The sequence below is a fragment of the Bactrocera dorsalis genome, chromosome 5 (genome assembly GCF_023373825.1).
Source record: "Bactrocera dorsalis isolate Fly_Bdor chromosome 5, ASM2337382v1, whole genome shotgun sequence".
Taxonomy (NCBI): domain Eukaryota; kingdom Metazoa; phylum Arthropoda; class Insecta; order Diptera; family Tephritidae; genus Bactrocera; species Bactrocera dorsalis.
The window spans coordinates 18074520-18092203 of NC_064307.1; the positions used below are offsets into that span (position 1 = coordinate 18074520).

At 36.7% G+C, this 17684-nt stretch overlaps 1 protein-coding gene across 6 annotated transcripts in view; it reads left to right on the forward strand.

The window, feature by feature from the left end:
- The window catches only part of LOC105233520 (protein still life, isoforms C/SIF type 2), a 326314-nt gene that overhangs the window by 193393 nt on the left and 115237 nt on the right, over positions 1 to 17684 (forward strand). For all 6 annotated transcript variants that reach the window (XM_049457987.1, XM_049457988.1, XM_049457989.1 and 3 more), the window contains exon 9: positions 9508 to 9694. In XM_049457987.1, coding sequence (XP_049313944.1) covers positions 9508 to 9694 — 187 coding nt within the window. The remainder of the gene's footprint in view (positions 1 to 9507; positions 9695 to 17684) is intronic.

A 17684-nucleotide genomic window follows, 5' to 3' on the forward strand; every position in this document is an offset into this window, starting at 1 on the left:
CATAACATTCACCATTATTGAAAGTTATTGAATATGTGCTTTTTACACCTTTTGACCACCTTTCTGGCGAATTTGTTGATAACAAGACAAAAAATATCTTCTTTTGGCAAAACAAATTAATCAGACACCTACTTTTCGACTTCTGTGGTAGAAATCGACAATGCTTTGCTCAGCCAAGTCTATGGCCTATTCTGGCCGTTTTCCGGTCAATGCATGGCTCAAATTGATGCATTTGTTGCCTGTAGACGATTAGCACTATAGATTCGAGGCCCAATGTATATAACACGCCCTTCTGATCCTACAACCAAACGCAGAGCATTGTACTTTTCACTGAAATCGACATTGTTCTTTTTTCCCGATGTCGAGTTGATGGTTTTCGTGTTTATTAGCACATGATTTTTACTTCGGTGTTGAATGCATTTTAAAATTTTAATATTATTTTTTCCTCGCCACATTGAAAAATTCGATGCAAAACTGTCGAAACTGTTTGAAGCAAAAATCATTTTGTATATTTCATTCAATTCATGTGGCAACCCATTTTCCTCACATTTGAAAATCACTTTCCCATAGCTTACAAACGGGTTCTGAAATTGTTGTTACGCAATCTTTTGACATGGTGCTATTTGCTTTTGACTCAAGAAGAGATACATTCTGTATATCCAATGTTACTTTCAGTTCAGCGTCTTCAAACTTTTTTCGGTGATGGTCTTACATGACGTTCTTCATTTCTCACATCAAAATCATAATCACCGCCACTCGTTGAAAGCAATCTTTACATGGTCTACTTCTGATAGGGCATGATTCATCACCATATATGCGATTCGAATAAAAATGCAAAAAGTATTATGGTGTTTTTCCAATGACCTGTGAGATTTTTGATACACTTTTGCCTTAGTTGTAACTCTGTGTCGCAGAAGTGATGAAATGTATAACAAGACATTTACAAAAGGGCTCCCAACAAAACCACATGTATACAAGGAAGTATACCATTGCCTAAAACTTTCTTAGTTCTATTTCATATTAAACAAAGTAAAGGAAGGGGTCTAAGTTAGGCGTGTCACGAACATTTTTATACTTTCGCATGATAAAGTGATACATCGAGATTTCATTATCGTCAATTACATTATTGTTTATTTTAGGTTTCATAATGTATATATTGGTATTATACAGAGAAGGGAATAGGATGGAATTCAAAATAAGCGTTATATAGCGGAAGGAAAGGCGTGTGGTTGTGAAACAGATTTCGACCCATATTTCCGTACATATTATCAGGGTAGTTAAGAAAATATTAAATACCAAATTTTCATGAGAATCGGTCGAGTACTTCCTGAGATATGGGTTTTTTTGGTCCATAAGTGGGCCGACGCCACGGCCCATTTTCAATTTCTTTAAAAAAAGACCTGCGTGCAAGCTTCGCATTCCTTGCTGACAGCAATTTCTTCCGTCAAAATTTTGTAGTGTTTCTGGACGTTTTTTGTTAGTCGGTCTAACGCACTTTTAGTGATTTTCAACATAAACCTTTGTATGGGATGGGGGGCGTGGATTTTCATCCGATTTCTTACCATTTTTTGAACATGTATATGGAAATTACCTGAAGGAAAAACGACTCTGTAGAGTGACATAGCCTCATAGTAGGTTCACGTGACATGTACACAAAAAAACTTCTTAGTACGGGGGCGGGGCCACGAGCCCACCTTTTCCAAAAAGATTAGGTTCCAAATAGCCCCTCCCTAATTGCGATCCTTCGTGCCAAATTTCACTTTAATATCTTTATTTATTGGCTTAGTTATTATTATGACACTTCTATAAGGGACTTCGGTTTCCGCCATGGGTGCGTTGGCAGTGGGCCGATTTTGCCCATCTTCGAACTCTTAACCTTCTTATGGAGCCCAAGAAATACGGTGTTGTACAAAAATTCATCATGATATCCTCAATTTTTATCAAGTCTCAAGCTTGCACAGTGCACGGACGGACGGACGGACACGGACTGCGGACGGGACAGACAGGACATCCGGATTTCAACTCTACTCGTCACCCTGATCACTTGCGTATATATAACCCTATATTCTGACGCTTTTAGTGTTAGGACTTACAAAACCAACCGTATTATGTTGAACAAAATATAAATAACTCTCTTTAGCAACTTTGTTGCGATTGTATAAAAATGTTGCCTACATCCAGGCTTATGTTAGCATAGACACTTACCACATTTACTTTAAAAGCATTTTGGGTATAATAAATAATTTCAACAGTGAATATTTTCATCCAAAAACAGAAGAATTTCATATCTACTGCAGTAACTGCTTGCCTCGGTTAGGCCTAATTTGCTTCAATTGCGTTGTCAGAAGACGATCACACCTAACGAAGGTTTTCATATGGAGATATTCACATAGAACTCTTGACAATGTTGAACAGATCGATATAATCAAAATGTTCATAATCTTAAAATTCAAATAACGGCACTTTTTCTGCGTTTCCCTCCACGCTGTCTGCATTCTATACTTTGTAACAGAATTTATGGCAAAACTAAATACTTACGCACCAATTCGGGTGCAACAACAAACATGATGAAGTGCGATTAAGTAGAGTTGAACGGCTGAGAATTAATTGTGTCAAACTGTGGCGTGCCTCCTATATTGTATTTATATAATAACATTATTTTATTATAAAGTATGAAGAAAGTGAGCCGTTTGCACTGCACTTAAGTTCATAGCAAAACCAATAGTTGCCAGGCATCAGAGTTGTTTCCTTTTTTATAATAAATGCGTCACTGCTTAAAACGAAGCGCATTTAGTATATATTTTCTATTCAATTTGCGCTAGTTGCCGCTACTCAATACATAGCTGTTTATCGGACGGCAACGTGCTGTTCGCTTTCTTTTCACTCTCTCTTGCTGTTTGCATGCCACATAGAGCTTTATAGACTAAAAGTATTACCTTCGCAAGCCTTATTGCGAATGCAACTCCACTATAGACGGGTGCTCCTTCATATATATTTTCTATGTGTGTGTGTGTTTTTGTGCTTAGCAAAAGCCTACTTCACCGTTTTCTAAAGCCAATTGCTCTTGTGGTTCTCGCTTCTGGTCTCTCCAACCATTTCTAACAGTTTGTGCCGCTTTAGACTTGCAACGGCTGACGAAGTTGACTTAGGGAGTCATGTGGTTGTTGTTGTTGCAACGTTCATTTTATTATTTTCTTCACAGTTAAGAGCTTATCAAGAGGTTAAGTGCGGTAAAATTAAGTGTGGCGCCACCAACGTTTATCCATCGAGCTCGAAGTTTAATCACTTTAAGGTGAAGTGCCACGATAAGGACAAGTGATGGCGATTTAAAGAGTTTCGAGTACTGGGCATTTTTTAGTGAGTGAAAGTTCGTCTGCCACTCGTGCAGGTAGTAGTTGCAATGTGGCAGGTAGCAAAATATATATATATACAATATTCATATATTTATATATATGTGTGTGGAAATGTGAGGTTGGCTGTTTAACTAGAGAAGTCATTGACGCCGACGAATGCACGAGTAAGCGTGGCTACTGGCTTGTTTTGACTGTCTCCCGGTTGAGTAGCTAGCATGGCATATCGGACTCTGCTTGCCACAAGGGGTAACTTTAATGGCATTCCGTGATATTTAAGTGTGATTTTAGTAAATTAAAAAAATATATTTAATGTGTGTTTGCAGTACAGCAATTTCATATTATGGAGAGTTAACGGCTTGCTTTAAGAGAGTTTAATGTCTGTCATAATTTCTTCATAGAAAAGAAGAGAATATCTTTAGATTACTGGTGCACATATTTTGCATATTGCGTAATATCTATTAATCTTTGGATTTTCATTATGTCTAACCTGGACAGTATAGCCTCACAACAACTCCATCGTCCATTTTCTAGCCATCCGCCTGTGATCAGATCTGATTGAGACAGATAGAACAATGTAGAGCTCTAAGGCTTGTGAGACCCTTAGACCCTTTTAGAAGTTTATTTGATTATAACTACGAATTTCACTCTGAATATGTTTAAGTAACCCTTTTAATGGGAAAAACCCCCTAACTATTGATTTTAAACAATACAAACTTTTTATAGACACTCATTCAGCAATAAACACCATGCTAAGCTCACCAAAAATAAATACTCTTCTGTGAAAGTTTTTATCACCAAACACTGGTCACTTGTTACCTTCAATGGATTCGCTTTCAAACGCTAAACTTAACAAGCTTTAATTGCCCGAGCACAAAGTACACATTTATTTTCATCGACAAAGTTTTTACATGATATTTAAAGCTCACAAAAACTACAAACAACTTTCAATAGTTTTTAATTGGATTTAAAGGCAGGAGCGAGTAGTGTATTTGATGTTATTAAATTGGCAACTTTTTAGTGACACACTAGCAATCGATTGGAAATTGCAAACAGTTTTTAGTTTTCCGTTTCTACGGCCTTCTTTTTTCACTGATACAAGCTTTTGAAAGCTGAAACGAGATTTCACACTGCAGTTTATTATTTAGACTTTAGAAAAGAAATAAATAAATTTGTAGATAAATATGTGAATAGACTTTCATTTAGTTGCGTAAAATTTGCAATTCCTTCAGTAATGTTAGAAAAGTGTCAAATAAAGGTAGTGTTATTTAAAAATTACTAAACCAAATTTCGCAGAAAGAGATAAAAGTTATTTAATTTAGATGATGGTCAGTAGACTCAATAAATATAATAGAGTAGAGCACTTTGTATTTGCACTGAAAAGATCTACGTTGTCTGTGCTTTAACTTTGTTTAAATATTAAGCACGTAGTTTTAGAGACAATAAAAAGCTTAAATCCACTGTGATTTTAGCCTTAAGATAGTCTGTAGCAGACAATTTTTCAGTAGAATTCTGGCAATTGATTTCAGAGGCACATAACCAACTATTAAGAACACGAAATTTAGTCAAAGTTTATTGGTTTTAACTTATATTAAAAAACGTTGCCTACATGCGGGCTGATATTAGCATAGACACTTACCACATTTACATTAAAAGCACTTTGGGTATAATAAATTAATTTTCAATGGTTGCTATGTATTCACAATTATGTGTATGTTTTTGTTTGAAGAAAAAAGCAGTTTGAGACAGCAATAAGTAATATCCTTACAAATATCAGGCAATTTACTTTAAATATGTTAAAGGTAATTGAGGTCACTTCATTCGGAGCATAATAAATATGCGTCCTTTATACAATTTTAATAATCTGACGTACGTAATTAATATCGCATGAATTGTAATAAATTTCTTTTATTTTAATTTCACATTAAGAAACGTTGCCTACATCCAGGCGCTTATTAGCAAAGTCGCACACCAAATTTGTAGATGAAAAAAATTGGAAATGCTCAGTTATTCAAAGTCGAAAGTATAACTAGATTCATTATAAAATATAGTATATACATATATATATATATACATAATATGTACATAAATATAATAAGCGTGCTGAGCTAAGTCCATTTAGCCAAGTTCTTCTGTGTTTGTGAACGAACTTGTCTCTCAGTTTTCGATATATCCAGCTGAAATTTCACACACGTTCTTTTCTCACCACCTCGCTGCTCATTTGTCCAAATAGCCGTAATTGGACCTCTATAAAGGGTAGCTGCCATACGAACTAAGCGATCTAAATCAGGTCCTTCTGTGTAAAACTGTTTTACCTTCCAAGATATCTTCATGAAATTTGGCGAGGATTATTGCCAAACACAAATCTACAATTTTCGAATAACTTGTTCAAATCGAACCACTATAACATATAGCTGCCATACAAACTGAGGAATCTAAGCCATGTCCTTGTAAGGAAAACTTTTTTACCTTCCAAGATATCTTCATGAAATTTGGCACAAATTGTTTTCAATAGTAACGCTACAATCTGCGAAAAAATTGTTTAAATCGGGCCACCATAGCATATAGCCATACAAACTGAGCAATAAAAATGAAGATAAAGACCTTTTTGTAATCTCTTATGTTATGAAAAATGTATATGTGCAGGGTATTGTGGATTCGATGCAGCCCAAGTTAACGATTTTTTTCTTGTTTTTACTTTTTCGTTGAAAATGCGCAGCATTTTACCTTCATATTATTAGCTCCACTAATAGACAATGTCATATATCTCAATATTTTTGCCTCATTTGCAATTTCAACTTAAAAGCTTGTCTGTGTACTATCTTAATATATATCCATATATATAATATTTATATATATACATACATACATGTAAGCAAAACCATATTAAGGTATATAAATATAAATGTCTACCCAATTACCACAAATCGCTTAGATAGTGACTGGTTAAGACTCAGTGACTCAGGTGTGCGCCAGCAAAGAGCAAGTGTCATGCACTAGGCGACACACACGCATACAAAAGCATATACCATCAGCATATCTATAATATGCTTACCTGGTCTGCATATGTTTATTTGTTTACCATACTGATTGCCATATTATCATCTCAGCATTTTGCATGCGTGTGTGTCTAGCCGGCAATCAATCATATTTAATGAGTTATGAGGAGGGTAAAGGCAAACATCGGCCACTACCTACACACACACTTATATATATATGTACTTGCGCATATTGCTATAAATACCCATGGTCAAATGATCAGCATAGCCGAGGCAAGCGGCAAGTGCGGAGAAATGCATAAATTATAAGAAAAAAACAAAGGAAAATCGAAAAAAGCAAATATGAAAACATATTTATATGATGTATGTAAGCAACTATAATTGGCAATCCTTTTACAGTCATACACACATATGTATGCTAGGGTGTGTGTACCTAGCATGTATGTAAGTGTTTTGATTGCAATGCTTGTCTTGTGGCCAAAGTCAGTTCAATGACACTGTGTTTACATTTTATGGTCTTTATTATAATGTAAAAGTATATATACATACGTGAATGTCATACATATGTGAGTTTTCTTATATTTACATGTGTGTGCTTATTATTGCAATTTTACCTTTGCTTTTCTCTTACTCGAAACCAAAGTTATTTTATTTATGCAAACACATTTATACTTTCATTACTTCTTTATTGTTATTTATATTTCCGAATTAAAGCTTATTTGTTTCTATTCTCTGCTGCATCATAATTTCCTTCAGAATGTAATATTTATTTATGCTAATGTAGAGTAATTTACCAGTGAAGACTCTTGTACGGCCAACAAAAAATTCATAAAATTCCTGGTTGCTTTGAACGGGAGATAAAAATACAAGTAGTTTATATTTCTTCCATTGGAATTGACTCTTTTTTCTTCTTTCTCAATGAATAAAAGCTATTTTCCAATTTCTTAAAACACTGTTATAGACTTCACTATGTTATAGGCTGAAAATAGAAAATTCAATATTTTTTTAGAAGAAAATGGTGTGTGACACTGTAGGCTAAAAATTTTTATATAAAATTTAGCGACTTGCCTAACACAAAATTTTCAGAAATCGTTTTCCTTTCATACTTCGATGAATTATATCCTTAAAAATAGCATTCAAAAATTTTAAATCGATATCTCAAATGATTTTTCAGGTACAAAATTCCAAAGTGTAGCCGCTCAGCGCCAGCAGTTTGTTTTTAAACACTTTCTTACTCAAAACTACATTTCCAAAATTGGTTTGAGTGAGGTTAGGTTAGGGTAACGAGGTTCTCATTTGGACAGCCTGGAAAGCCAGTCCCTCTTCGTACCTAAAACTCCTACATAGTTGGTGATAAGGCCCTCCTAAATCGACTCAGCGCTTTGAGCCTCTCACACATTTTTTAAAGCGCCTAATGGCAGTTTCGGCCATGCCTCCTAAATGTCGAAGATAAGACTGCAAGGATGTTTCAACGTCCGTCTTGAAAAGACTGGAAAATATAGAACATAGTACGTGAGCGTTTCCACATCATATTCCTATCGAAAAGATTTTTGGCCGTCCTACTCTGATGAGTGCAATGCAAATGCCTCCTCTTACCAACTCAGCGACTTTTCATTTACCAACGATTCCACTATGACTGGACACCCAAAGAGGCTGCACAGTACATCTACTGCTACCTCTATACGAGTAGCAGCCACTTCTGCCTGAAAAAAGCTACTGTGATCCGGTAGCCTAAAGTTAAGCTCTACGGAGGCCATTGTACATATGTAAGTCCATTGTAACCACCTGCTGAAACTGCTTTCAATACTTTCAGAACTACCGATCAAAAAGACTTGTCAGTTCATCTCAAGTGATGTTAACAATACAAATGTAATTTATAAGTCTATTGAATATATTTTCTCTTTAGTATTCTACGTACTCACCTCTCCCAGCATCAGATCATTCAAGAAACCCAACTTCAGATGGACAAAGGTGACGTTTTTCGTTTCTACGAAATTGTCGTTCCTCTAGTTTCCGCTATAAGGTCACAGGACCAATAATTTTCCGCAGAGTCTCCTTATTAAACCGATAAGCCATCTGAACGTTTTCATGATGAATCTATTCAGAAATAACTTTATTTTAGACAAGGCGCGAACTTTTTAGTCAGAACTCAACTCTTTTAGTTTTTTATCTTTCTACAATGTTGTCTCGGAATGTATAGATTGTTTTCGATCGGCTTAGTGGCAGTCAGGTAATTTACAATCTTGGCTACTTTTATATAAATTGGGGGTTAATGAAATTGTACTTGAGTTCTAACGGTACTCGGCAGGTTGAGTTGTTCGTTATGAGTTAATTGAAGGAGCCCTTGGAAAATCTAAGTAAGCTCTTAAAGTCCAGAATACCTCTCTACTTTATGCAGCAATTCATTATTGTCTCGAAACCTTTAGCTTTCCCGATACTACAATTCTTTATTATTAAGAAAGCATCGTCAAACTTTGGTGAATTCATCGGAAGATCTTAGGTATTACAGGCTGGTTCTTACACTGTCAACTATATAAAATTCTCATTAGTTCATCCATATTAGAATCATTTAAGGTTTGGAAGAAGAAAGTAGTTTACTATTAATAATTTCAAAAGGCGTTAGAACTTCACTTATAAAACGAATCATGTTTAACGCCATTGAGATTTTATGCCGAAATTTCGAATTTACGCCATCTCCAACGTCCTTTCCTTTTGCTCACTCCTTCATAAGTTATCGGGTCTATTTAAATGGTCTCCAATTTTCGGGAAAACTTCCTTAATTCCTTAAAAAATTAGCAGTTTTTAAAACCAACTACAGTAACAGTCTACATTTCGGCGCATGATTTAATCGAAGTCGCACACCTTGATGAGAATTAAATATCTGCTATCATGTGGGGATTCAAAAAAAAAAAATTTTTGACAGCAATCATAATGTCACAGAATTTTTACGCTCCCGAACTATATGCATATAAATATCACGGATATACCATATAAAAATATCCAATATTTCTTCATATCAATATAAAGTAAAAATAAAAGTGTAAAATTTTTTCCCCCTGATTGTTTATATATCTACCCGCTACTCATTCCAACGACATAACTAATTTATATCTTAATTTCTCATTTCTTTTTCTTCTGCTTACTCCGCCGCCGCACAGTTGCATAATCACGAATTCGTCGAGGTCTGCATGAAGATACTCTATCAAGTGGAATTACATCGCACCACACTCGAGCAAATGTGGGGCTTCTCTGTCGAGGCGGAACTGATCGAGAATGCCGAACGGCAGGATGAACTCTGCTGCTATGTCAGCCGAGTGGAGGACAAGAGTGTTGCCATGCAGAACGGTAAGTACATTAAAGTAAGAGTAATTAAAGCACAAGAAATAAAAACGAAAAATATTAAAACATGTTAAATACGAAAAATTTAAATGAAAAGGCGCGCATGACGCAGTTGAGAAGATAAAATGCAAATTAAATTACGCGCAGGCGAAATTAACAATACCCAATACACACGCGTAAAGCTGCGTGGGTCCCGCTCAGTGTGTGTGTAGCTCGATCCCAGTGCTGCATAAGTGTGCATGTGTTCGGTAAAAATTACAGGTTTTTTTATTGTTCATTAAAGGGAAATTGAATTAATGTCATGTAGCGCTGTACTTGCTGTATTAGTCGGCGAAATTGCCGTAGCAGTACCGTTATTTTCGCACATGATTAAAAGTGGCAGCGTTAGCACTTACATTGATGTGTTTGCAATCACATTAATATACGAGGGTAGTTTGAGGAGTACGTGAGTTTTTTGAATATTTTTACCCCAATAATTTAATGGGAATGTCGCTTCCAGTAATCAACTGCTTCTAAGTGGCTCGAAAATTAGAAAATAACTGTTATATGAGAATGATAAGAGTTTTAGAAAACTGCGGGGACTCTCTTAATTTCCAAACTACAAATGTAGTTTATCGAAATCTGCTAAATAGTGCCAACCCAATACTCAATTCAATATTTTTAAATAGACTAAAGTTAGTGTCAATAGATTGACAGGAATTCATATAAGCGAGTTCTAGACATACGTTTTCTATTTTCTACTCTAGCACACTTCAGTCCATACTTTTTGGCGCAGCTTTACTATTTCATTTGCTCAGTAGAGCACCAAAGTGTACTTCTCAGATGACTTATAAAATATTGAGTAATTGAATATCAAAAAAAGAGGGAATTGATCTAGACTTCATGCTTCGAAAATGAAAAAAAACACATACCAACCATATATGTGGTTTCTTCCTAGCTTTGATCTAAAAAAAAAAATACTTTTCTAGAAACATTAAGCAAAAACAAGGTGAAGCCTATTTTAAAATGAAGGTTCTATTTAATTTATTCCCTTCTCCTTTTTACTTAATTTACTCTTCAATCGATCAAATGTGTAAAGCAACTGCCTTCAGTGCCTTCAGTTGACCATTAAAGCAAACTTTCAATATTTTTTGTCCTATTTCCTCGACAACTAGTACCAACGAGAGCTAACTTCTTTATCGAAACTCAATAAGCTCAGTGGTTAAAGATCTTGATGTACTCCAACGTTTTAGTACATGACTGTTATCGCTGCTAAGCCTTGGCCAAATAAAAATTCAGAACTCAGATATTTCAACTTAAGAAACAGCATTTTTTTGAAAATTTTGAGATACTATATACCATTAGATTACAGCTTCTCTAGATATGTTATTACATTATAACACACAGTCTTCATTTCGAGTTCGCTTTGCAGGGATTAAATCTTACCAGTTCTACTAAAAGTCAAGAGCAGTTTATTGACTTTATTGAGTGGAGTGTCCTCATTAGGCCATTTTGATAATATCTGAGATTTCCTCATTTCCTACTGCTAACTAATCTCCATTAGGAAGATTAACTTCAGACAAGACTTACTTCAACGAAGCTTTGGTAGTCTTTTCCTCGCTTTGCCGGCAGTAGCAATGAAAAAAGGAATATATTTTAGAACACAGGCTTCGTCCTAAAGCTCACTGATAGTAGTTTATGTAGTCGCCCAGCAAATTTCGGAAATACTATATTATATATTCCATGAGCTAACCTAATTCGCTCGAAGTGACATTCAACTCTGACAACAAAGGCGATTGATGACTAATCCAAGTAAAATTGAAATGGTGTTCTTCGCCAGAAGACATACTACTGTGATACTGTATGTGATTGAAAGGTGAATTTTGCCCATTTCATCTTCTTCAAAGTAATACTTGTACCCTCCCGCTGCAATATAGAAGTCTCCCCAGAAGTCTCTCTCTCCTCATTCGGAGGCTCACGCCGTCAACATTTTGATAGGTGAAAACCTAGGGCTTATCCTGGACAAAAAGCTTTCATGGAAGCCAAATAGATGTAGGGAAGAGTAGAGTCTCTGATCAAAGGTGGTATTTGGCTCTACGAAGGCGTAGTCAAGACGATAATGTTTTATTGTGTATTCATCTGGTAGTGGACGCTCACACAGACTACACTGCATGTGTCCAAAGATAAGCACTCATCGACATCTCCGAAGCATTGTGGACTACTCTAATAATAGCATTTAATGTCATTTTACGGAGCATGGCGAAGATTGCTATAAGGAGCAGTTTGTCAAACTTGGCTATAGCCTAACAGACCGCTTTATTGTTTTCTCTGTGGTACTCGTATACTTTTCTTATAGTGTCGTGGCTGCTATTAAGGTAGGAGTAGATTGACGCATTTTGGCAGTCATACTTCTGACGAACCAGGACACATAACTAACATTAGCCGCTTCAAGAAATTTGTTATAGGCTCAAAGTGCTTAGTAGATTCATCAGGGTCTTTATGATCAATTAAATATATAGGAGTTTTCGGTAACACAACGGACCGTTGTTCTAAGCTATCCAAGTGGGATCCTCAATATGATCGACCTCTTAGTCTAACCTTACCTAACCTATCACGTATTAGTAATTGAACGGAGATGATAATGATATCTTTGGACTTTGCATGAGAGATTCTACCATGACATTCCAAGCTAAAAAGCAAATACCTCGGATTATTCGTTATGGCTTATACTGGTGCAGTAAGGAAAATAGTCGAAGAACTTTTCAATTTGATAGTTTTGATATTATTATTTTTTATTTAATTTTTAAATTTTTGGGATCCACTAAGTGCCAGCGAAGCCGCCGCAAAACCCACTGATATATCCAATCGTCCTCACATATTGATATGCCTGTATCTCCTGCTGCCTGCCTGACGTAGAGCAATGATTTTGGTTGCTCCAGCTTGTTTACACTGTTGCCCATCATGACTTGTCCGACATAAAAATTACGCGCTACAACAACCACAGTGGCAACAGCAGCAGCGACAGCAGCAACAACAACTGTACAAAATTAAAAATCGGCAAATTAATTGCACGATAACAAAGTTATACGACCGACACCGCTTGATGTTGCGGCGCAGCAATTGCAACTGCCCGGCAATGAGAGCGGAGAAATGAGAAAGAGAGAAAGAGGGACAGAGACAGAGAGTGACGAGGAGCAGTGTGCAAGTGGACAGCCAGCCAGTCTGCCGGCCAACCGGGCGTATACGTAATTTAATTGAAAATCGTACACGCTACACTGGCATACCCCCGCAATATTGCGAAAAATTCACAGCAACAGCAAAAACAAATCGTCCGAGCGACTGTGAGCTGGACTTCAGCATGCACAGACGCTACGGCGACTTCACGCCTGTAAAGCGCTAATGCTGTAGGCGCTTGACAGCAGTAACGGTGGTGCCGATGCAGTTGCTGTTGGTTGTTGTTGTTGTTGAGGCAGTGGTAGGGGAAAACTACAAAATTGCGGCTGATGATATTGTGAGCGCTTCGCTGAGCGTGTACGGCTTGTCAGATTTTCTTGTGCCTTGCACATGTTGCATGCAACGCTGTGTGTCTTTTTTATATCTGTGTGTGTGTGTGTGTCTGTATGACGCAGCTGTAAGGCATCCGCTGTAAGTAGACACTGTTAGGCAACCAAAGTGGCATACTCGTGATACACTTCAGGCGCTACACACGCTTACATGCGCCTGCTAACGGTTAAAGTAAGCTGTCAGACGTTGGACGCACACACACACTTACAAACATATAGCCACACAGGTGAAAGAATGTTGTAACGAGTCTCTCAGCGTCGGACTGCTGCGTTGTGCTGAGGCGCTGAGTTGCGTTGAAATGCGAAAATGAAAATGATGCAAGGCAATAATCAGATTATCACCTGGAAAATGCTGCCACTTTCAACATTGCGCCTTGCAACAGCGATCGTCTGCCTGCCAGCCAGCCCACTCTCCCTCCCCACCCATAGCATAGCAATCAACAGCGCTGCGATATCGATTGCGTTGTTTTCGGCTGCTGTCGGAATAAAAATCTTGCTTGCTGCTTGCTGCCTCCCAGCAGGCAGGCTCGGCCTCGGCATCGGCCGCAGCGCTTAAACGTGCCTTAATTGTATCGGCAACTTTGTTACGGCGCCATTGCTGCTGCAGCCATTGCCTCCATGCTACCACTTACGTAGACACTAATACTTGTATACACATACACACACGCATACATGCATTCACACAAGCGAGTGTAGGCTGCATTGTAGTACACGAATAACACTCAGGGACTCGAAAAAGCCCACCAGCACACACATACACGCACACACACATGCGCACTCCATATGCCCACCTCAGCGCCGAATACGCACTCACACACACACGACTGCTCACGTAATTGCGTTTAACAGCATTTGCTTGCTGCGGCCCTTCACTCAGTCGACCGGCACAAAAGTATTTAGGCATAATACGATTGCTTCTCAACGCCCCTCCCCTCGCTGCGCGCACCAAATTTCGTTCTCTCTTTGTGTGTGAGTGCGTGTTTCGCACTGACAGCCTACTTGTTAATTGACAGTGTGATGTGCGATAAGACAGAAAAAAGTACGAAAATTAAGCAAGAAAAAATTGCGCGCAATAAATAACAACGCGATAAAGTTTTTAATTTAATTTCACATCAACGGAAAATGCAATTTACGTATTTCACCTGCAAAAGTCGCGCTGCGCTTATCGAAAATGCGAATTTCATAAATTTTGTGATTTTTCAGTGAAATTATCCGCGCGCGCCAAAAGGGCAAAGTGATTTGGCTGCAAATGAAATGTGCTACGAAAAAAAATTAAATTAAAATTCCCTATCAGGAAGATCTAGTAAAAGTTAATCCATTACACTTGCAAGTCAGAAAAATCGCGTTTTTGTGATTTTTATTTATTTTAATTTTTATTATTATTATGTTATTTATTTTTTCTCATTACACTGACCTAATATCGAAAAAAATCTTAATTTTTAATCAAAAACTTTCAAGGCAAAATATAATTTTTTTCTTTAAATTCGGTAGGCTTTATGTTCATAGTAGAGAGTGAACCAAGAATGGCTGTAAAACAACGTTTCGAACTTCATTACGACCACACAATGGCTCTCGTAATGAAGTTCGAATTCACCAGATGCGAATCCAGTGGATTATTCTCTCTGAACCATTTTGGAGAGCAAGGTCCGCAGTAAAAAATACAACAGTCTCGAGATGCTAAAGAAATCCATTGTCCGTGAGTGGGCCAAAATACCGGCAAATCACATTCGGGCAGCTTGCGATTCGTTTTTTGACCGTCTCAAGGCCATAGCTTAAGCAAAAGGTGGTCATATCGAGCAAAAATTAATTGGTCTTGAATTTATGATTATTTTCACGCATTTTGTACTTTAAAATAATTAAAAATAATTTTCCTAAACCGATTTTATTGCCTTTTTAATTGGTTATACTTCGAGTGCCGGACCCTGTAGTCTATTCGTTCTGACGACATAAAACATATACATATAAATTAGTCTGATAATTTTTCTCAAGATATGCAAACAAAAACCCTACAAAATGACTAAAAACTGCTTCTTTTACAGCTGCTACTAAGAAATAATAGTTAGATAAAATAAAACAGTAGCTTTTAATCGCTTCTCTGCTGCAAATATTACAGAAAGTCCTACCAATCTAGAAACTTTACCTGCCTTCCTGATGCCCGGGAGTAGTATAGAGTAGTACATCATATTTCTAATCAAACTTCAACCTTTTTTTTATGTGCATTTATAATAAACTTTAATGAATCAAATAGGTACCATTTTGGTCGACCACTTATTGCCATTTTTCCTCTAAAGACATTATACCATCAGTGTGAAACTTTTCTGGTTTCTCGGCGAAAAACTACGCCAAGTAATTTTCACTGGCTTCTCTTGAAGCCAACTTTACTCCATTAAGGGAGTTCTGCATTGACCGAAGCGAAAGAAATGTTTGTCCTGGTCGTTTTCTCGATTGCTTGCTCCAATCTCATCAGTTGTTGACAGTAAAATGTAGAATTTAACTTTCGACCAGGCTGGAGTAGCTTGTAGTGATGATTCCTTTCCAAAGCTCAAACAATACTGAGCCAATCAATCACGAAACGGACTAGGAGGCTTTTTAGTACAAAATCTTGTCTTTCTAATATTATTTAGCGTAAACCGATCGCACTTGTACAACACGAGACATCACTAAAACCATCTACTCGAAAAATAAAATTTATTTTTATCAGATCTAATATATAGTAACCTTTCTCTTTGCCTTCTGTGTTTTACATACGAATATCCGGCAACTACATTCAACTAATGCCCAGTCCCCTAAAAAGCTCACCAAAGGGTTCATTAATTAACTTCAAAGGCCTCAAAGTAACGCCTACAGCAGCAAAAATTATAAACAAATCACATGTTCTTTGTCATTTTTTTAAATTCCCTCCTGTTTTCGCCGCTACATAGATAGACAGATCTTCTTCTTCTTTATGTGTAACAATTTGTATGAATATGTATGTATGTAAGTACATAGGGGGAATCCTTGTGGGAAGGTGATTTGATATTGCTGACGCTGAAACTTTTCTAATTAATTTGTCATCTTTAATGATGTCTTCAGCTGACACGTTGTTGCAAGCAGATTCCCTGCTATATTCACTGCATTCCATCGCTGCACCGTTAAACATGCGCTAGCAGCAAAAACAGCAACAACAGCAATGACAGTAAGCAACAACTGATGTAAGCAGCATAAATATTCAGATAATGAGCGAGTGCCAATGAGTGTTGCAAGCGTTGCACGTATCACTTTAGCGGGTTTAACGCTTGCCTGTTGTTGGCACTTCACCCTTTCACTATTTTCGCATAATTCCGCTAATCCCTTAACATTCTGCGCGACAAAAAATGACGCTCCACACTGACACTGTTAATATTACTGCGCTTTTTGTTGCCATATTCAATTTCCTTGGTTTTTTTTATAAAGCGCAAAGTTTTACTGCAGAAAGGTAATTTTTCTTCGTTTGCATTCCCCTCTATAATATTCTTTGTAGCTAATTTTTTAAGTCTCAAATTAATTAGTTAACATATAAGATTTTGTATAATTAATTTCAACAACTTTGACTACTCTGAAGATATAAGTTTTATGCGGTGAGTATATGGTAGACATATACGGTAATTGGGTAGTGGGCAGTTAGGCTTCAGGTGAGTTCCCTGGAAATTATTCAGCATTGCTCTCAGTATCTCTCAGAGCTTTGAGAACAACTATTTAGCCTCAAATAAGATGTTAGAACAGTCTAAAGCTCTCAAATCTCTCTCTTTGACAATTTATTCTTGGAGTAATCAAAACGGAATCGAGTTCCTCTCCCTCAGGCTTTATTAAAAATATATTTTCGCTTACAAAATTACATATATCTTGAAATTTTTGTATCAAATGGCAGCTATCTAATCAAACTTATAAGCAAGTCTATATGGATAACGCCTATTCTAGGAACTCTGATAGTAAAATCTGTACATTTCAAGTTTCAAGATACTCGCAAAAGGCCAGACTTCTAAAAAAACATTTCTTTATCTTAATTTGCTCGAGAAGGTATACTATTATCTATGAAGCTATAGGGATTACGTTACATTGTCTAAGATTACTAAGATCACCATCGTTACCAGTTTTAAAAACTAAGGTTTAGAGAAAAATTATGAAAATAATAGATATTGTCCACAACTTGCTCATTGATTTACACTCCCTTCTCCGATGAACGAAGCTATCGAAACGCTTGGAGGTAGTATGAGTAGCCCATAGTTAGAACTTTCTGCTTATTCTTATTTTGAGGTTATCTGGAATAATGTGGGTTTAAAATAAGTCAAATATATTGGAGAAAACAAAACAACAGCAGGAAAATGTTAACGATGTTTTCAGAGCATGAGATATGTCAAGACAAAAATATTAAAAAAAAAAAGCAACAGCTTTAGCTTAAAGAAGCAATTTAACTATTTGAATAGGGTTGCCACATT